Source organism: Cyanistes caeruleus, chromosome 15 (genome assembly GCF_971803275.1).
Source record: "Cyanistes caeruleus chromosome 15, bCyaCae1.hap1.1, whole genome shotgun sequence".
Classification (NCBI taxonomy): domain Eukaryota; kingdom Metazoa; phylum Chordata; class Aves; order Passeriformes; family Paridae; genus Cyanistes; species Cyanistes caeruleus.
In genome coordinates, this window is record NC_141715.1 from 3,432,124 (window position 1) to 3,454,174 (window position 22,051).

Here is a 22,051-nt window from a genome sequence, read left to right on the forward strand (position 1 = left end):
TAGTCAAGAACAGGGGGGAGGAATAATCACTGTTCCCCATCTGGAAATCCTGAGCACCATCCCATTGTTCTTACAAGCAGACTGACCAAGCAATCACCTTTCTTACCCTGTGGGACATCAACATGCAAATCATTTTCTCAGTCAGCTGAGCCAAAACACTCTTATCAAGACTGGAAACATTAAATTCATCAACATTTTTTTCTAAATGGCATTCTACAGCAAGAAGTCTTCTTCGAATTCAGTTTTCAAACCACGAGTGATGAAGAGAGCAGCGATGAGAGAGCGTGACACAGAAGGAGCGTACGTACCTTCCTGATGTCTGTTTTGGCCTGCAAGCCCCAGCCTCGTGCCAGCGTGCGGAAGATCTGTACCTCGGGGTACTGGCGCTTGGAGAAGCACTGGTTCTGGCAGCGCTCACCGGCAGGACACACCATGGGGTGGCACTCGTACAGCAACATGCGGTTGATGCACTCCGAGTCCAGGCCGCAGGGGTTCTCGTCCGTGGGTTTGCAGTTGCAGCGCGGTATCTCGGACAGGTCTGCAGTGAAGATCTGCACCTTCCCCACCGGCCGGTTCACCTTCAATGCACACCAGGGACATGAGCTCTTGGGAGCTGCAGGTTACCCCGACAGGCACTTCTATACTCCACCCTTGCCTATGAGCTGACAGGCTGCAGTGACTTAGTGACAGCGAGGGGCAGGACAGAAGTGCAGGCATAGCTGTACTTCTGGGAATGCTATTTCCAGAGGCAGAAGGTTAGAGGAAAGAGCTCAGGAGGATGAAGGTTCCCCATTCACATCACCTGGTGCAATGTGTATTCTGTGACCCTGGAAAGGTGAGAGGCTGCCAAGTGTCCCCCTCCCATAATCACTGAGCCCACATCCAGCTCAGGTGGCCAACCCAGTGCTCTTGCTGGGTACACATCATCCCTGTGATCAGCAACAAACAGAACATTCTGCATCAAACTGAACGTTTTCCAGTCTGAGTGTCAGGTGCTTTTCCTCAGCTTTCCCTTACTGCCCTGTTTTTTGAATGTTACCTTCAAGCTGGTTTGTGCTCTCAGCTGTCACACCTGTGACAGAAGGCCTACCATGCAGTTACCTCCCTACCCAACTGTCCTGCAGATGTAAATGGAAGCCAAACCAGGCAAGACTGGGGTTGGAAGGCCCAAAGAGGAGCTCAGAGTTAAGCCAAGGAGCTCTCTAAAAACCGCTCCAGAAGGAAGCAGAGTGCAGCACCATGTGGAGAAGCGACTGGCGTGTCTGTGGCATGAGCTGGGTCCTTGGGGTTTGGTTAAAGGCAGCGAACGCTGAAAAGCAGGCAACAGAGAGTCAGGACTTTGGAGAGAGACACTGAAGAAAAGCTCCTTGATGTTCCTTTCCCTGGGTGAACCGTTGTCTTGCTTTCCTCTCCCAGAACACGAAAGGAAGGGATTTTAGCAAAACTATTCCAGGCCCCGTTTAAGTTACTTAGTCCCACCCACAGTGTTTCCACACTGACAGCCTGCCTGAGGCTGGCCCGGTCCTGATCCCCCTTTGTTTAAACACAAACCCTGCAGAAATCCCTCATTAATCTCTTCAACACAGTCTCCCCCACCTTCCTCCTAGAACTGCGTCCCACCTCCAACATTCCTTGTCATTCGGGTTCTCCTCTGCTGCTTCCCATCTCTTACCCAGACTCACCACCTCATTAAGAGTGGCAACACTCACAGGATTGTGTCAATCCACCATTGGCACTGCCACTCCACATGACACATGCCCAGAATACCTGCCCTACTCTCTGAGGCACTGCTGGAAAAAAGCAGGGCAATGCTTGGACTAGTCACAAGCCTGATGTGATGAACAATCCCAAGTATATTTTGCAGCAGCCTCTTGTGTGGGTGTTCCTTGGGATGGACTCGAGGTGCTGATCTCCTTAGAAGGAGTGGACACAAACTGCTTTAGCCATTCCACCCTGAAGCCTTCTCCAGTTCACCATCTGCTCCTGCAAACTGCTTTGCTTTCAGAGAGACAAACAGCTTGCACCCAGACCTCAGAAAGGCTGCCATGACTAATGACCACAACCGTCATTATTTATATAAAAGGATATTTCAAAGGCTCTAAACCGCTTCCAAAGTTCCTTCATGTTGTGGCCAGAGAGGCCTAAAAATAGCTATAATGAGAAACTACTTCCTCCACTGAAGCTGCCTGGACCATAGTGCTGCCACAGCATTCAGCTGTGCTCTTTACACCACATAGTAACTCATGCAGGATATACCTGCATGCCTAAAAATCCTAGCTAGATAGAAAAAGTGTCAGAAATCAGTCAAGCTTTCATATTCAGCCACATAAAAAAGGGAAGGAGCAGACAGAAGCAATAAAATAAAGAACACAGCCCCTGAGTCAATGGGTTTCTGATCAGTTGGGATCCACTTCTCAGACAAGCACATGCTTGGCCCCAGCTCTCCTCTCAAGTCACCTCCATCCTGTAGGACTTCAACTACTGCTCTAATTCTAACATATTATTATTATTATTATTATTATTAATAATAACAACAACAACAACTGACAGCCCTTAACATGAATAGTTCTCCAAAACTGAGGGAAAAGGCTGATACTGCAGCCTGTAGACCTGTTTCAGTCACCAACTGATACAGAGACAGATACAAAACAAGAGCAGAGACGATAGAAGATACTGTGGGTTACCACCCTCCACACAGCCCTGCTGGCTGCACTGTACCCTGACCACCTCCTGTCCTGCACCATCGGGTTTGCCCACCTTGCCATCAGCAGAATTTGACCAAACTGAGCATTAGCAGCCCCCTGCCCTGAGTTCTCAAGGTAGAGACACTTCCGTCAGACCACACAAATGACATGGACAGCACAGACATGACCCAATCTATTCCAGCAAATCAGAGCACCTCTGTTACTGCAGCCCAGCTTGCTGAGGATGGAAAGAGGATCAAAGAAACCTTCAAGAACAGTCAGACACCCAAACATCAGAAATGTTTCTGTATACCTGTGAATCACCTGCACCGACAGCTCAAGACTTCTCTTCCGCACCTGCCCCCCACCACCTCCCCTCACCTTGATGTGTTTGTATGGAGGAGGTTTCTTGTCATTCTTTTTGTCTTCCTGAAGCTGTCTCAGTTCTTTCTGTGCCTTCAACTCTTCAAATCTCACAGCAGCTTCCTGAAGAGCTAAATGAGAGAACAGGCCCTGTTATTAGGAACTCCCTCTGCTTGCACAGAGCTGGGCAGCCACTGCCCAACCCAGTGCTCACAAGGTTCAACAGAGGAGGGTGAAGAAAAGACCAATGCAGCAGGGAAGTGTAGAAATTACTGTCAGGGGTCTGCTCATGGGTGATGAAGCATCCCATCTGTTGGCTATCTTTGCCTGCCCTCTTGGGCAGAGATGCCAAGCAGCTGCATCCACAACTCTCAAGTGCACTTTTATACCAAGATAATTACTGCATTACACAGAGGGAAGCTGACACAGCAGCAGCTCACTTGAATTTTGAGATGTTATGTCAGAGCTGGACATGCATTTGAGATCTACCCACCCTTCTCCCTCTCTGGGAGTCAAACACACACTCTGAGCATCCTGGATGATATATAAGCAGCAGCTCATTCTACAAATTGAACTTCAGTTATAAGAAGACATTTTTCTCTGCTGCAAGACTGACACTTTTCCAAAGAGGAATGAAGAGGGAAAGACCATGTACTTCCCTGGATGAAGACAAGTTACCTTTTTTGTATATGCCATCCACGCCCTTCCCCATCTTGTCTTTGCTGCTGACATCACCTTCCATGTAAGGGAACACACGAGCCTGGTGGGTCCACAGGTAGTCCTTGGAGCCAAAGAACAGCACAGGGAACTCACCAATGTCATGTTTCATTTTTTGGATGTTGACGGGAATTGTCCTAGGATGGCAAATCTCAGCTGGCCACCACCTGCAACACAGGGAAGAGCAGATGAAACCTCTGGCTTCCCCCACTTCCAGCCACCTCAAAAGTATGCTACTGCATGGAGACATGGGAAAAAGTGTGTAGGGCTACCAGCAAGGCTGGTGGGGAGAAAAGAGGCTACTGGAGGAGGAAAGCTCATGTTTTACCAGCAATGTGCATGCAAAAAAAACCAGAGGCCTGCTGCAATGAACCCTGCAGAGAGGAGCAGCTTCTCACCTCCATCACCATGAGCACTGCATGAAGAAGGGATAGGGACAAGTCTGTTCTATCTTCACCTACCTGTAGCGCCCAACTTTCACCCAGACTACTTCTTTGTAGTGTGGCTTTTTGCCTGCCTTGCAATCATTACAATACCAGCTTCCCTCTGGCATCTCAATGTTTAGACACTCACGGTGAAACGCAGCCGGGCACGACTCGCAGCATAGAAGGCTGCCCCCTGCAAAGAGAAGGAGGAGGAATTTATCAGCCACTGTGCAGAAGGCCTGCACTCCCCACTGCCAGACAGACCTGGAAAAATGGAATGATGGTCTCCTGGCACAGAAGCCCTGGGGGAAGCCCTCTTCAAAAGCTGGGCCCTACTCATGGTAAAAAAGGGATCCAGAAAAGGTCCTAGCCTGAAGCTGGACTTAAATGCAGAAAGACAGGGAGGCAGTCTGTTCTCTGCAGCTCCCATTGGGACATTCTGGATGGGAAAAGCTTCTGCCCTTTGTACCGAACCCCTGCCAGGGCGTTCCCTGAGGACCCAGCGCAGACCATCTCACCTTCTGAGCAGACAAAGCACCAGCTGACGTTGACGTGCTCGTGGTTGCGGCAGCCCCTGCGCGCAGTGAAGTGGTTGGGGCAGATGATGCTGTTGGAGGCCAGGACCACGGAGCCGGCGGCGAGGCAGAAGTCGTTGGAGTGATACGCGACCGGACACCGCACACAGCGCATCAGGCGACCTGGCAGCCACAACACACTGAGCCTCTCTGCAGGATCACCACTCTTTCCTATTCAAACTAAACTCTCAGCTCATACCTAAGCTCAAAATGAGCTTTGGAGAAGGAGCTGACCTTTAATTTTTATAGACCACCCATGATATACTCACTGGATTCCTATTAAGTTATTTAATATAACTAAATATAGATAAAATTAGAAAATCTGTAATACCTATACCATAGATAAAATTGGATTATTTAGAAGTGAAAAACCTCCTGCATGCCGTGCAGAAACAGTTCAAGAGTTCACAGACTGGGACTGCTTCCTATCATACACAAATAATTACTAAATCAGCTCCGACAGTAATTACAGATGGGGTGTTCCAAGTGCTTAGCTGCACATAATGAAATCAATCCATGTAGCTTCTGAAAACACCAGCACTTGCCTCTTGTTTATCAGATTTTATCCTGAAATTCCAGAGCTTCCAGGCAATTCAGACTTCCCTACAGGCCTAGTTTATGTGAGGTTTTTGAGAGCCTGATTTCAGTTCCTCACAACAGATTATAAACAGGAAGAAGAGGTAGGAGAAAAGGGGTAAATGTGACCACCAAGAAGCAGCAGCCAGTCAACAAATGATCAGTGGGGAAGTGGCTGGCTGTGGGCTTTTGGCCTTGGTGTTGTTTTCTACACCAAATACTGATAAATGGAGGCAAAAAAGCCAACTTTGACATGGATTCTGAGGATAAAAAATAGAGCCAGTCTTATTGTCACCCATCTTAAGATACCAAAGATTAAAGAAAGGCAGATCTTGAAGCAAATAAACACAGCATTCACAAAAGTTTTGAGTTTGATAATGTGAAATAAAGGTCAAGGTATTGCTGCAAACAGCTCAAACAAATGTTTGCCTGGGAAGCTTAGCCCAAGGGTATCTCCACTACCAGATGAGAGTTTACATAGAAAAAAATGGATAAGTAGAACAATATCATAGTTTGCCCTGTGCTGCTCTTGATGCTGCTGTGTTGACAGCCTGTGCTGCTAAGCAAGGCACCATCTGCAGCACTGGCACAGTGAGGAGCAGGTGGGAGAAACACGAGCGTGTCTGTACAGCTCCAGAGATTTACTCAAAAACCCACTGAGGCCTGAGGCAAGGCTGGGCGTGCAGGAATCCGAGCCTCTGGACAGCCTTGGAACATTCCAGCTGCCGTGTCCGACCATGGGGAGTGCTGCCGAGCCTCACAGTCTGACACCACCCCTTCCACTCCCCTGGGAGCAGCTATTCCTCAGCAAACACAGCCAGTGCTGTGGAAAGGTCACAAAGACAACCACCCAAAGAACTGGTGAACCAGGTGGACATGAAACAGAGAAACACCAGGTGACTGCACCCCCCCAGACCACCCTGGAGGACTTGGGTACCTTTAGAGGCGGAGATGTTTGCTGGGTTAGCAGCATGGCAGGTCATGCAGATGTGCAGGGAGCAGCGGAAGCCCTTGTTCTGCATGACTGTGGGTGGGTATTTCTGTATGCAGGCTTCGTGGTAATACTTCCCACAGAGGGGCAGCAAGCACCGCTTCACATCCTCCCCGCAGCTCTTGCACACAAAGCAGGTGTGGACCCCTGGAGAAAGAGCAATGCACTGGTCGCATAGGAGGGCTAAATGAGGATCTGATGCTGTCACCAGGCTGCCTAATAGCACAGCACAACTTCCCAGCCTGCTGCACCCATCCCAGAGCGCATGTCTCTGCACCAGGTTGGTTTGGCCTGAAGCTGCAGTACAACTCCACACCAAAATGAATATTATTATAGTTGGCACTTCAGGCCAGGGAAAGAAGAAAATAAAAAAAAATAATCAATAACCCTACTTGGAGATTTCCTCCTTTCCAGCCTGAAAAAGACGACTCCTCCTCCCCACCAGACCCCTTTTCATAGTCCCATGTAAGAATTTGTCTCTCCCAGCAGATCATGGACATTCACTTCTCTGTACACCAAGTCTGAATCAACAGTAAGGCTGGTAAATATATGAAGCTGTTATTAATGGTTTAAAATCAACAAAGAGTAGGTTTAGATTAAACACTAGGAAAAAATTTTTATGTGTGAGGGTAGTGAGGACCTAGCACAGGTTGCCCAGAGAAGCTGTGGGTGCCTCATATCTGGAAGTGTTCAAGCCCAGGTTGCACAGGGCTTGGAGTAACCTGGTCTAGTGGAAGGTGCTCCTGCCTGTGGCAGAGGGGTGGAATTTGATGATTTTTAAGGTCCCTTCAAACCCAAATCACCCTGTGATTCTATGATTCTAGTTAGAAAGTCATTATCAGACATCGAACTAATAATCTGAGGACTGAGAGCTACTCAGCAGCCCTATAGCAGGGACATCAGTCAAGGAAGCACCAGGTAAGCCCACAAGTCCTGCACTCACAGAGGCTGCCCTACCTGTGGAACACTCATTGCAGATGAATTTGCCCTTTGGCATCTCGGAGAGCCCAAGGCACTGCAGGTGGAAAGCACCACAGCACTGCGCCTCACACAGCAACAACTCCCCTGGCTTCTCACAGATCTGTGGGAAAGAAACACGGTATCAGCTTGAGCAATTTTCTTCCCTGCAGCATCCAAGACAGCAGCAAACCCCATGCTGGCCAGAACTGCTGGCAAAGACCCCCTGGGGTAAAATGCTGCATTTTCCTTGTGTTCGTTAATTCAGGTAGTTTGTGTATAACCACTGTCATTTACCATCCATTCCCTGATACCCAACACTGGCTAAAATGTATCTTACACTGGTCACATCTCAAGAAGAAGAAAGGCTATTGCAGGAGAAATGCTTGATAGAGAGCACAAAAAGCTGATAAATTCTACAATAAGCACTTGGAGGCTACCTGGGCTTACCTGGGGCACCAATGTGTCCCAGCACTTACACAGAAATACTTTACAGTGAGATAGTTTTAAGAAGATTTCTTCAAGAACACTACCTGACACACATTCTCCTTGAGGGCTGCTCCTCCTCCACGCTCCCCCTGTATCTTTTTGGATGAAGGCACTCCATGGTCATTCTCTGACCCCTCCTCATGACCTTCTTTGGGGCTTGCAGCAGTCCCATGAACGGATGTCTCCCCCTTTAAAGAGAAAACTAGAATTAGAACTGTCAGTAGTGCCTATCCTGACTTGGAAACTACAAATTCAGCACTTAATGAGTTTGGCAGGTGATTTGTGTGTTACCCACCCTGGAGAGAACATCCCCCATACTGTTCCACCAAAGGATTTACGGGAAAGGGAAAAGGAAGAGCTCTTAGTTTACCAGCTGATTAAAAATACACACTCAACACAATTATCTTCCTGTGCATAACCCCTCTCTAAGCAAGGAGTAAGCCCTGAATGGAAACAAATCAAGTAGGCTAGTAAGTCAGAAGCATCCTAGGATCTACTTGCACTAGAAACACAAATGAAAAACTTCAATCTTCATAGCACCTGTCAACACACTAAATGAACTACATTTTTCCTCTACACTTATCTCAGCTTGTCCTAACCCATGTAAAAGAGAGACACAAAGGTACTCGAGGCCTGTGTTGGTAATCAAGTCAGCCAACCCCAAAACCAGCACAGCAGGACATTTACACCCCATCCTGACTGAGGTGTGGAGTCTCCCACTGTCCTGTACGAGTGTACAGCACTGGTGAAAGCATCCTGGGGAGAAGATGGGTTTCAAATGATAAAGGCCCAACCACACACTGTGCTCAGGCACTAAGAGGGAAGAACAGCAGGTATCCTAGAGACACTTGTTTCTACCACAAAATACGGCTGTCCTGCAGCTACACTCGGCATCAGCACCGTGGGTTTTGTCAGGACAGACAACTAAGAGCTAGGAAACACCATTCAGCCAGCTTCAGCCCACTTGGGAGGTCTAGGGAACACTGCAGTGGCCTCACCAGCCCCAGCTGCCACTCCACAGTAGGTACAGTTTAAGGACCATTACTACTGCACCAAAGTGATGCCTTTAGCTACATGCTTTGAGCCAGAACATTTTAAGGACTCTGCCACTTTTAAATATGCCAGCTCACTGCAGGTAGCTGAGTGATCTCATTGCACAGCTGCCAGCTCCTCCCTGGGTCACCAAGCTGTAGCCATTGTATATCCAGGCACAAATAGTACACCTGAGAGACCTTGTGAGGAATTCCAACTGCTGGCAGAAGCAGCAGCCATTGCTCCCACACCTCCAGGCCTGCTTGGTGCAGACTGTCCAGCTAACAATCACGAGAGGGAGCCTTGCACTGCGTTCTGTATGGGAAAGTCTGAGCTGTGGTGCTACTAAAGCTTGTAAGCTGAATTGAATGGCTTTTGAACACATTTTAAATCTGGGCAAAAAAAGGGATATCAATGTCTTCTAAAGTTTAAAGCTGGTAGAACCTGGAGCTAGTATTCTGCTCAGATAATGATGATTTCTTTGCCTCGAACTGTTGGATTTCTCCCTTACTCCCTGAATGTAGCAGTATGATTTTATCTGGGGACACTTTAAAGCCACACACCTTCTGTGGAGCAATGATGCACAGATGCACTGAAGTTATATTGAAGTACACAGTACAAAGATGAATGGTATAAACTGACTTCTTTGGAAGAAAAAAAGTCCCAACTACAGGCTACTGTCAGTCCAACATACCTTACAGAGTACAGACTTTTTCTAACACTGCTCCCAGAACTGTCCAGGGAAGGGATGTCAGAGCTAGGCAAGATGGGCAAGGCCCCTCCCTTGTGAACATGGAAAAGGGCATTGCCACTCCAGGCTGTCACTCAAGGACCTGTCACTGTTTCCCCTCCTTCCTCTGCTCAGCACAAGCACTGCAACACCACATACCTCCTGCAGAAAGAAGGGCTCATCCCAGGTCTTCTTCCAGAACAATCCCTGCTGCTGTGTCTGGCGCAATCCCAAAGCCTGACCTGTTCTTTGGCACAGCCTGACCTTGGCTCACAACCTTGACAACCACTTCAACAGCATTTTCCACTCCATTCTGTCAGTCTCTTACTGCCCTGATGTTGTAAATTTGCACTCCTGGCTCCACAGACAGGCAAGGTCAGAGAAAGCTGCTTAGCTCAGCCCAGGCTGACAAGCTTTCCTCTGCCCTCTTTTCCTTGGAAGGCAGCTGGACCCAAGGCTTCACTGTCCTGTATCATCACACCATGTATTTTTTCCTAGCAAAGTGGAGCTGCTTGCTCAATGTGTGCAGTCACTGAGGGACCAGCACAGTCTGAATTCCACATGAAAGCACAACTGCATCTCCACAGCATCCCAATACCAGAATCCAAGCACTCACCTACACCAGGGGATGCACACCCACCACAGCAGCTGAAGAGACACAATCCCATAGAAAGGGATGCCGGCAAAGGCGCCAAGCATTGACTTTTTTTTGCATGGTTTACACCATACCTGACTTCTGGTACTCAATACAAATGTCTGTAGCTGGAGGCAGTTAAGACTGGGTTTCCTCTGCAGTGAGTGGTGGGTACAGGATTCAGAGCCATGGTCTAGATCTTTGCTGCTCTGAACTGCCCCTCTTTTCACAGAGAATTTGCTGTCCCTTAGTGGGTACAGCAGACAATGTTAACTGCTCCTGCCCAACACTGGCAAAGGTATTTGTACAGGTTGTTTTAAAACATTAGTCCAGCTGAGCACACTTCAAGAAGAACACTAACACCAGCACAGGAAAGCTTACATGGACCAAGGGTATTACCCCAATTTATCAACTTTATCAGAAATGCCCTTTCCAAAATGCAGTAGGAACTGTTTGAAGTGGTGTGAGGCTTTTGTTCTCCTGTAAACTGTGTTACAACAACAAATATAACAATATTTATCTATAATTGGCTCCTGAAATACATACTGACTATCCTGCCTGCTGCTGAACCTGGGCCACTGGAAGTGAGAGGCGATGGCGAGAGGCCCAGAGGTGTCCTGCCTCTCCCAAGAAGTCTTGCTTCCCCTACACTTGCTGATAACTGGCTCATTCCTAAAAGGCAAAACGTGCTTGTCAGAGATATTTGTATGCTGATCTTGCTAATATGTAGTACAGGGAATTGCCCCAATTATCCCTTTCTGCTGGATGGCAGAATGCAATCAGAGGCTCTTGTGAGCAGTCACAGACAGTCCCCCCCAGCCCCTCAATGGGGTTCTCGGCTCATCCTGGTGCTCAGGTGCAAGCAGAAGGGGCTGAAGTCCAGTCTATTGCTTGTGCTGTTAGGTGTGTGAAAGGTCAAGAGTCCCACCCCCAGAGAAGATCTTTTACAACAGTTTTGATTTTCTGAGCTGCAAAGCAAGACACCAGGCAAAACCTGGCTCCATGAATTCAGAACAGCTTCTCTCACAGAGAATTAGCTGAGTAGCAGTTTGAAAACAGAGCCTGAGTTAAGCTTCATTATAAAATAGCTACTAGATCAAGGAGATGTCTTCAGCCTAACCCCAGCTCACGCAGCTGCATCAGTAGTACAAATTCTCAAATGACAGGCCAAAGGATGCCTCTGGCTTAGGCTCTGCCAAGTACCCTGGGAAGGAGCAAACAGGTTATAGGGATGAGAGCATGAAGATCCAACAGTACCTCAGAGTGTGGGGTCTCCCCCAGCCCCTCCTCATTTTTCTCCTTCTTGGAATGGACTGCAGCAGAGGTATGGCGCTGTCTCTTCCGCTTCCGCTGTTTCTCCAAGAGCTTTTCAGAAGCTGGGATGCAACAGAAAGACCATTCAAAAATGCAGAAATAATTCCCTTGCTGCACGTGACACCAGCAAGTTCTGCAGCCTTTCTGAGAGATTCAGGCTGGATTCTCTATTCTTTGAGGGCCTAAGGGCTGGAGCAATACCAACCTCCAGGCACTCTGCCCTGCAGCCATCAGAGAATCACCAATTCATAGTGGTTTAAACAACTTTTGCTGGGCTGCTGAACCCCAAGCACTTACACACACAGTGCCACAGGCACTGATCCAAATGTCACAACAGTCTGCCCTACCAGCCCTGCCTTCACTTACCTTCTCCCAGTTCCTGGAAGTGGGCTGGTGAGTAGAGCTCAGAGCTGTCACTCTCTGAAGGGCCAGTACCCTACAAACACACAGGAGAGTCAAGTCACCAGATGAAAACAGAGGCACACACTCCTCAGCCATGAAACCTTCTGGAATGACTGCAACACCTAATTTACCATCCACATCATGAATTCATCGGTCATCAGAGATTTTACAAGAAAATATTTGGGGTGTGTGTGATAAATCACACATGTAAAAGTCTGTCTCTGGGCAGGGAGTGCTCATCAGCACCATTCACTGTTTCCTGTGCTCTCTCAAAAAGGCTGCTAATGTAAGGTGCTGGGAAAAGACACTCTCTTCTGAGTGCACACTTTTACAGACCTTAAGACTGAAATATATGGGCTTCTACATTACTGCAGCGGTGATACCTGTACTAAGACTGTGCCTCACAGTGAAAGAAAAAGGAAAGAGGTGTTATTACTCAACTTTAGAAACAGTGGCAACAAGTTTTGTGCAGGCACATGATCTGAAATAAATACAAATTGCTTTTTTCCAAACCATGTCACTGAATATTGAGTATTCAGTGGAGGTGAGCAGCACTTTCTTTAAAAATCTGAACCAAACACAGTATCCTACATGTGATTCACCTCAAGCCTCCATCCTGCTTCAAGCTCTGCACTTACATGCATTCACCAACTCACTTGGGAAGGTAACAAAGTGAACACTGCTCAGAGGAAGTCTGATGGAAAAGGACAAAGCCTTAGGTTCAACTTCAAGGGACACTGTAACATGACAGCCTCTGTGCAGAACATTTCTGCTCATACCTTCCCAGCCAGCATCCAGATGATCCTTCTCCATATAAATCAATTAAAATAAAATAAATTATAAGCCAGAACTACCCAATCCCCATTACAAGGGGGGAGAGGTGGGGGGACAGTGGATTATTTCACCATAACACAGCGACCAGCACTTTTGGGAAGGGTAGACCTTTGTTCCTGGGCCACAGCCAATAAAAAAACCACATCCCATTGCACTGTGTCTTGTTTAGCAGGATCTGCTGTCTAGGCCTGTTTTCTATTTGGTTTTTAAAAGTGCTGGAAGCTAAGTACCTTCTTTTGGGGAGTCCATTCCTCCTTCTTTGGCATAAAGGCAGTATCCAAGTCATTTGATTCCAAGAGCTTTTTAGTGGGCTTCCTTTGACGCTTGCTTTCGAAGTTTCCTGTAATGAAACCCTTCACATCAGATAAACAGGGGTTTTCTTGTCTTCAATCAGATTAAGACCATTAAGTAAATATCAGCCAACAGTTCAAAACAATCTGCTTCACCCTGTCTTTGGGATCATAAGCTCCTAGGGCAGAGATGCCAATTACCTGCTTCTGTACAACTTCAATAAAAACAGACCTCAGTCTGCCATGACCTTCAGGCTCACCTCAATATGTAATACAAAAATCCACCCACAGAAGAGAGGCTGTGAACTCACTGCCAGCAGGTAACACATGCTGGCAGCACAATTCACATCATAATTTCCCCAAACACTTTGATCTGCATAAGCCAGTCCTACCACTGACACAGCCCTGCCTACACTCCCACACCCCTCACACCAGCACTCATGCTGCTGTAGTAAACAGGCTGAAGATCACAATCCTGGTTTAACCTACTTGAGAAAAGATACACCAATAAAACTAGGTGTAACTTGCACTATTTTCCTATTCAAGCTTTATCCTGGCCCTTGGGAGGTAGCAAATTGATAGACCTGAGTTCCTTCACTAATTTTGGCAACAGTATAAACTTAGAACCAGGAAATGCTGATGCTGAGTGCAGACACTTCACAGCCACAGCCTGTTACCATCCCACCCCATTCATCCACTGGCTTCGACAGTCTCAGCTGTGCCCTTTGACACCTCTGTAGGCACAGCCCATCCATCACACTCCTAACCCTCAAGACAAGCTTCTGCCCACTCTGTGTGCTTCAGTAAGAGGTGAGGGGAAATGAGGGAAAAGAGCTACACAACCTCTGCAGAGTGGATGTTTGCTCCCACTGCTGCAGCCTGTTCTGTTCTCCTGCGTCTCCAATCTTGGGTTCCCATCCTCAGTTTTTCCTCCTTTAATCATCTCCAACTTCCCACTTCCCTGTGATACCCACAAGTCTCCAGAGGCAATCCCTCTTCCCTCATGCATGACAGGCTAACTGACCTCCCACTGACCATAAATCTGCCTGCTTGATTTATTTTTTTGGACTACAAGCCCTTTAGGAACAGTGTGCCCTCCAAGTTAGCACAGCCAGAACACCAGGGCTTTAATTCTGGACAGGTCTTTAGATGGTAACAGAGAATAAACGTACTTCAAAGGAGACCCTGAGACTGACACTGCTGGAAAAGGCCCCTCAGACCACACTCCTTCTACACTGTGCCTTACTGAAAGCCAAGGTCCTGGCTTCCTGCTCACACCAGTCTCCAAAAATTTCTACAGATGCTTAGAACCTCTTAAGGAGAAAGCTTTTCCAGAGGGAGTTTTGTGCTACAGCTGCCTGAGCTCCCTAGGAGAGCAAAAGATCACTGCATGAACAATGCAGCTTAGAGTTTGTGCATCACCCTCAGCACAGCAATGTTCATCCAAGGGGGTTTACAGCAACAAGAAACTGTCAAGATAAAGGAATGTCACTGTTTGGAAGCACAGACAGCAAGGACTAAGAGAAGGAGTTGTGGCCTCCTTCATTTGGACAAAAGAGGCATTCTGTACCAGGATATAAAGAGGGCCATCACAGTCTATAGAAAGCCAGCAGTACCAGGTCACTGGACACCCTTGCACCTGCCCTCTCTCCCTTCCCAAAACAGTAACAGTCAGTGAGTGAAGGAAGGCAAGAATAAACAGAACAGCAACAGCATTCCTTCTCATGCTGCCCCAACCATCTTTTTCCACTGAACTTGTGTTACTTTCACTTACAAAAGCAGCATCACATAACCTGCCACTTACCTGATTTCAGGAATCCCTCTTCTGCATCTGGAGAAGCAGAAACTTCAGAAGCATCCGAGGAAGACAGAACCACCACCTCTGGAAAATCTGAAGATCCTCCTGGAACTTGATTAGGGGGATCAGTGGAGTGGGATCCTAGTTCTGAGAAGGACTCTGCTTCAAGGACAGGAGGGGACTCTTTGGTTGAAGATGGAGTTGAAACCAAAGAACTTGGCCCCCGCTGGGTATCTCTGTCAGGACTGCATTGTGTGGGAACGCCTCCTTCAAATTCAGACCTCGTCACAGAATTCACCTGGCACGGTGAAATATGTTGGTGAAAACATTGATCCTGCATGGCACTGCACACAGCAAGAACACCCAGCCACTAAGAACATCAACACACACAGACCAGAGCTCTGGAGTAATAACCACGAAGAGCACATTGGCCTTCACCCACCTTTTGCTCCTGGCCCTTCTTTGATTTTTTCTTGGGTGCAAACAAGTGATCATATTCTTCTGCATATTCCAGAAGCCGTTTACTCGGCTTTCTAAGGCGCTTCCTCTCTGAATGTGCTAAGAAAAAGGAAAGCAGCTTCAAGACTGTGTTTCTGAGATAATCACAAGACATCTGTGGATAATAGCTGTTCCTGCCTTCTCTTCCAGAGGTTCCATGTGGGAAGAGCTGATAATTCTTTCTCTTTGAGACAGCCTAAAGAATTTTTGAGTTTCCTATTTTCCAAAATCCCAACTTAGCAGGGGGGATTTTTAAGGACTTCAAGTAGTTCAGGTATGAAATCAAAACACATCAGACTGAGAAGCTCCTGAAATTTCACCCAACATGTCCCTACAAGCTACACCTAACTTGCCAGAACCAAAGGCCATCAGCAACTCATTATTCTTTTGCTGTTTACCCAAACTCTTTTGGTTTTAGTGCAGGGGCACAGGAAAACACTGTTTCCCCATAACACAGTTCAGTCACTGGTTTCACTAGCACATAAACTTAATTCCTTCCCTTCCCCTCCTCCCTGGCATTTGTATACTACAAATTCCCCATCTACTACTGTGAGCCCATTTATTGCTTTGTTTGTTGCACAATGGGATCAGGGAGCCAGTGACTGCGACACTTCTTGTCTCTGCAGTGTGGCATCATAGCAAGGTAAAAGGTGTTTCCTCACCACAACTCTAACCACCCCTGCTGCACCACCTCAACACACCAAAGCATGGCAAGCTCCAAACACCTGACACTCTATAATATCTCCTCTCAGCAAGCTGCAAAAGCAAGGTGATGCACATTTATGTCTTTTTCCCGCTTCCCGGAATATCTCTAAATATCTCTGTCTTTTTTCCTTTTTTAGCATCTGAAATGATTAAATAATACTGCCCAATGATTTCCCCTAGTCATGAAAACACCTGAGGTCTTCTGGAAGTTTTGGAACAAACAATAAATATTCTCTTTGCTTCATTTCATTTGTAGGAGGTGGCTTTTTCTTCTTTAAAACGGAAGGATTTTATAACAAAAGCATTTCAATGCAACGCTTCTGAACGGGGATGTTGGACATGACTGCTACATTTTATTGTGGCTTTGTGGTTAAACAAGCATGAAAATGTCAAACTTGGCCAAAAGAGAAGAAAGAAACAACTTTCTCAAACACAGCTATTTTCAGCCTCTATTAACACTCTGCACAGGTGTCTGAGTGAAACACACATTTCAGCACATAAGCGTTTTGGGATGAGTATCCTCACCAGGCAGCTATATAGAGCCCCAAAGCCATGCAGCAGAGCACACAGCACTGTGCCAGAAGGGCTGGCTTTGGCTGTTCCCAAAAGGAATCCTGTACAAGAATCCCAAATGCATATTGACAGTACCAAATCACAGACCTGCTGAAACTATTATTTATAAAATTGGTTTACATCAGCCTCATTTGCTCTAAACCACTATACAAGGTTTGTGGCAAAATTGCCAATGCTGCCATTTAATTATGATGAAGACTTTTATGTAGTTTTTGCTCAGTGGAAATGGCACAGTTGTGACTGCAATCTGTTCTGATCTCTTACACTGAAGCTGCCTGCTTTGGGCAAGGATGGGTTACATCTTCTCAAAGCACTGCAGTCAGTCCAGTTTCCAACTTCAGTTTCTCTGCTTTCTAGCCCTTGCCTAACCTAAAGGAATGGTCTCAACACAGCACTAGAGGTTTACTCAGTCCCACCAGCACTGGGGATGTTACAGCAGCCCTGACAGTGGTGCTTGGTGCCTCCCCACAGCAAATCTGTACAAAAGGAGGTGAGTGTGCAGAGCTCACATGCTATTTAGGGCAGGGGAATTCATTAGTTTACGCTGCAGTTGCTGATCTGCCACTTTTGCCAGCAAACCCAGGCCCTGACTGCTGCTGCTGCTGCATCCCTGTGTGCAGCACCAAGACCCTCTACACTCTCTTCACAATTGCCACCTCACCCAGAGCCCACTGCCTTCCTCTCCCTCTGCCCTCTGATCTTTACTGCCTCTCAGCACCTCCTCCTCCCTAGCTCTCTCTACAGACCTTTAACTTCACCTCACACAGCATCACTGCAGGGATGTTTCAACCACCAAACCACCATGAAGTCCTAAGAAGCTGTCTGGATCTTGGTGTGAAGGAAGAACCCACAGCACAGTCCAGAACATCCTCTCACCTCCTCTATACACTTTTCCTCAAAAACACAGACCCAGCCAGAGGAGTCAGTGAATGAATTAAGCTGGTCATGATTTAAAACCAGAACTTTTACCCCATGTGTTACACCCTATAGGTTTGTTTTCTGTGCCTGCTACAACTTGCCTTGGGCAAGTCCCACAACCACCAAGCTAGGCCCTGCCTTTTGCCACAAATGAAAGAGAAGTGCAGGCCACCTCCACCAACCACAAAAATCAAAATACACACATCAAAATGTGCACTGAGGGAACATATAAGTGACAGAATGCACACAGGCTCAAAATTATGAGTTGTATTATTTTATGGTATCTCAATTAGACTAGAGCAATTCAGTTTGGTGAAACCTATGCAAAAACCTAATTTTATTGGTTTTATTAAGGTGTGTTTTCCCAAATTCCCTGCAGAAGCTGGAGGATGGTACAGGCTGAATATGGTTCTGTTGGCCTTATTCGTTCCACACACCCTTTTATTTCTTCCTTTGGCTTTAACCAAATGTCCCCACCTCTGTGTCAGAGGCAGGACTCTCTTGCCTTTTTGTCCTCAGAAGCCTCTTCCTTCCTAGGTCATTTCCCTTACAATGGTGCTGCCTTACTTCTGTCTGCCCATATTCCAGACCCACCTCCAGCCCAGCCTCCCTGGCAGCTTCCCTCTCTTCTGTTCTCTTTCACCCATCAGGCAGCCACACCACAACTGTAAATTAGGAAATCTGAAGGGCTCCACAAGTCACTATGAGCAGCTAATAAAATTCCACACTAAAACCTAAAGAACTCCCAACACATTGTCTTGAAATCCTACAGAAGAAACCAAAGACAAACTATGTCAGCATTATGCAAGATAAAAACCAGAGCAGCCATTGAGGTTCAGTTTCCTGGAACTTTCTAGCACTGACCTCTCCCACTAACACCAAGCTTGTGGCACTAAGGAACACATAATGAAGGTGCAAGTTAAAAAAAAAAAAAAAAATCCCAGGCTCAGAAGGATTTATTTTACCTTTCACTGAGGAAAAACTAAAGATATTTGATGTGTATAAAATTTTCTGACCAATAACCTGAGTACAAGCTCATAATTACTCTGCCTCATTTGCTCTCCATGCTTACAGAGAACTCAAACCAAGGTCCCACACTTTCTCCTGCTCAGACGTAGACATCTTCACATTGTCAGACAGCCACAAGTTTTGTAACTTATCCTTTAAATGAAAAAGTGTAAAATGTATACAAATACTCTGGCGCAAGTCCAGCTCCCTTACCTTGTGCAGAGAATTCAGACTGGGGAGCAAAGTTGCCAAGCTCTGTTTCTGAGTCCATCACACTGGTGTTTGGCTTACCACATACATTCAAACGTTTATCAACTAAGTCTAAACGATTCTCAAAGTCCTGAACTGCCAGGTCTCCCTCAAGCACCTTTGAATGAGGGGAATGCCTACGTCCCAAGCACTCATTTCCCTTCAGTGAAAAGCCACGAGAATTCAGGCCAAAGGCACTCTCCAAGTTTCCTTGTTCCCTAGATCTACTGATGTGCTTATTAGATCTAGCACTGCTTTGGTTAAAACGCTGCCATCGCTTTTTGGGTGCTACGTGATTTATATCATTAGACTCATCACCAAGAGAGCTCTCACTATTTGCCTCTGAATCCAAGTCTGGACTCTCCCCATTTGCAGCAGAATTGCAGCTCTCATTATTTCTACCAGCTTCAGGTCTCCTTCCAACACGACCTAAATTGTCATCAGATAAACAGGCAGAGTCTTCATCAGTTGAATGCTCTGTTAAATCAATACACTCTTTCCTCTCAGTATCTTCTGCCTCATTCCCTAGAGGACTGGTAACCGAACCGTGCCCACGGAATGCATGTTCTCCTGAATCTCTGGGTAACCGACTTAGTAACTTACTTGGCCCTCCTGGTTTTAAGTCCTTTCTGTTTGAAACTGTTTTATCTCCAAGCTTTGATGACTGCTTAGATTTTGAACAGTTGCGTTTGGACATGCAATTTGTGCCATTTGTCCCAGAAACAGCAGCACTCGCAGGCTCCCTTTTACCAGTACCAATCCCTGTCAACTTGGTTGGAGGATTGCGTGAAAATGAGGAGCTGCTTATAGCAGAGTTTGGAGTTACTGTTTCCTGGGCACAATCTCCATTTTTTTCTATTTTATATGGGGGACCTACAATAGACAAAGACTTGAGACCACTTGCAGAATTGCTTCCAGAACCATCACCTGTGCTGCTATTTCGAAATGGGACTATATTTTGACCAGTCATCAGTTGCTGCTCTTTTGTCTTACTGTCATGCATATCCTTCAACATCATTAACAAGGTGCTGAATTTGTAATCTGGTTCAATAGGCAAACGACCATGACCAGGGGCAGAAGCGAAAAGCGAAGGTACTGTGGCCTTTGGAGTGCCAGAGTCACTGGCATCATCGTTCATGGACCGATACGACAGTTCCTTCAGCTCTGACAGAACGTGCTTCACCACAGCTGTTTCGATTTCAGTAGAATCCCTGGGTTTCTCATGCATGTTGTTTAACAGTTTCTGACCATCAACTTTTCCACTTCTCTGAAGAGAATCTCTCGGAAGGCCAGAGAAACCTTTGGTATCTGAAGAGCAGCGATTCACGCCACCATCCTCTTCTGCAAGAGAAGGCTCCAACCCAGCAACCTTTTCTTTATGTTTACATTTTATACTCCTGATTCGGGGTAATTTCACGCTTTTCGATTTCAAGATTGCTTGATTTGTAACAGCAGGCCAGGAGCTGTCCTTGGAAACACTTTGGGGGGTAGTGTGCTTGTTTGCTAGGGGAAGATTGTCATTTCTCACATCCGAAGAGCACTCAAGAGGTGTCAATGACATCTCAGCATCAGAGAAACCTACTTCAAGCTCCCCATCTGCAAATTCAGCATCGAGTCTGTTGGTTACTGAACCTCCCAGAGGTTTGCGATCTCTGTGCGACTTCTTCCTGGCCCTTCTGCTGCTCTTCTGAGAAAGATACATGGAAAGTTTAATGTTTCCACTTGATGTCATAGGAAAGTCCTTCTCCACTTTATCTGAAGAATCACTAACTTCAAGAGCACTAGAGGCTCTTTCTGAACTTTGGTCCATGGTATCTACATCGCTGTTCCCACCATCAGAGAGGGAAGAGGATGAATCTGATTCAGTTCTTTTTTTCTCAACACCAGCATCAGATGCAGAATAGTGTATCTGTAACTTGGAACTGCACAAAATGCCCAGAGAGCTCTTCTCTCTCTCAAAAGATGGGCTGGAAAACAAATCCCCTTGGAGGGTGTTTTTCAGAGCATCACTTTTACGATTCTCACAGTCTGGTTTTAAAGGTGTCTTTTCAAAACGTCTTTCTCCAAAGGAGGAAAGCAAATGGTTTTCCCTGCTGCTACTGGATGCTGTCAGGCTGTTGGCAATCCTGCGAAGCTCATGAGACGCGTGTTTCTCTGGTAGGTCCCCAACAATCACGTTTCTAACTACGCTCTCTGGTGTTTTGTCTTTGATTTCTTCCCTTGATGCTTCCCCTCTTGTGCCACTCTTTTTTACTCTAGTCCTTTTTCTGCTTTCAGAGGTTGTTTTCACGTGTGGCTTGATGAGTAATTTTCCTTTTTCACTGGCCACGTGTCTGGAGTCAAAGGCCAAGGATTTAAAGCAGCCGTTCAGTTGCGTGTCCCTTTCTGCTCTAGGGCCATTGGTGTAGTATTCCAGCTCCACGTCCTTCTCGCTGTCTGGCTCGCTGGATGTCTGGCTGCACTTCTGATCCTCTGGCCCCCCAAGAAGAATGTCTTCTGCCTGTCCAACACTGACTTCCCACTTAGCCCTTAATCTCTGAGGGACCTTAAAGTTGGAGACAAAAAAAAAAACAACAAAAAAGACAAAATTTGAGTAGGTAACCAAAGAGATAAAAGCGATGAGCACAAGGCATAGAACAGAGTGACATTCCTGCATTTTGCATCTTTAACACAATCACATGGATTCCCTGAGACTGTGTCTGGCAGACACAGGGAGTAGTGCTCCTGGGTAAGCACCCTGCATATTCCAGCTGAGCCCTGTGCATTCCCAGAACAGTAAAAAGGTGCCTAGCAAGTACAGGTCTTGGAGGAACCAGATGTTTTGACATCCCAACACATCCTGAACACATCAGCCTGTAAAGAGCAAGGCATATAGTATGGGTCCCTGGCACAGACATGCAAAGTTACAGCCAGCAAGCCTTGCAAGGCAAATGCAGTATTGTTTTCCTCAAAATATCTGAGCAGACCTCTTTGCTGTGCTCATTGTTGATTCTTCCTGCATCCCCCGAATTCAGAGCACGATCTGCCCTCTCCATCAACTCACCTCAGGACAAACATGAGATTTACACACATCTAAGATGTGCTCTATCAAGTTCACAATGTCCATTCCTTAGAAGTCTCCCAGTTTAACTCTGTATCTTTAGAAAAACCAGAAAGCTCTCTGCATTCTTAACAGGAACCACTGCTAATACTCAAAATCAACAAGAAACTTGTTTCTTATCTGCATGTGTAGTTTTTGGCTGCACAACAGCAAACCAAAAGCTTCACAACTGCTCCTAAAAACAAAACC

At 46.6% G+C, this 22,051-nt stretch overlaps 1 protein-coding gene across 6 annotated transcripts in view; it reads right to left on the reverse strand.

The window, feature by feature from the left end:
* Positions 1-22,051, reverse strand: part of NSD1 (nuclear receptor binding SET domain protein 1) — a 57,529-nt gene that overhangs the window by 14,188 nt on the left and 21,290 nt on the right. For 4 of the 6 annotated variants that reach the window (XM_086851856.1, XM_086851855.1, XM_086851854.1 and 1 more), the window contains 14 exons: positions 18,727-21,307; positions 15,254-15,369; positions 14,818-15,109; positions 12,954-13,063; positions 11,854-11,923; positions 11,431-11,549; positions 7,822-7,965; positions 7,289-7,412; positions 6,278-6,478; positions 4,708-4,887; positions 4,226-4,382; positions 3,726-3,931; positions 3,066-3,178; positions 309-578 (listed from right to left, as the gene is read on the reverse strand). In XM_086851856.1, coding sequence (XP_086707982.1) covers positions 309-578; positions 3,066-3,178; positions 3,726-3,931; positions 4,226-4,382; positions 4,708-4,887; positions 6,278-6,478; positions 7,289-7,412; positions 7,822-7,965; positions 11,431-11,549; positions 11,854-11,923; positions 12,954-13,063; positions 14,818-15,109; positions 15,254-15,369; positions 18,727-21,307 — 4,683 coding nt within the window. The remainder of the gene's footprint in view (positions 1-308; positions 579-3,065; positions 3,179-3,725; positions 3,932-4,225; positions 4,383-4,707; positions 4,888-6,277; positions 6,479-7,288; positions 7,413-7,821; positions 7,966-11,430; positions 11,550-11,853; positions 11,924-12,953; positions 13,064-14,817; positions 15,110-15,253; positions 15,370-18,726; positions 21,308-22,051) is intronic. The other 2 variants (XM_086851858.1, XM_086851857.1) reach the window with 1 other exon arrangement.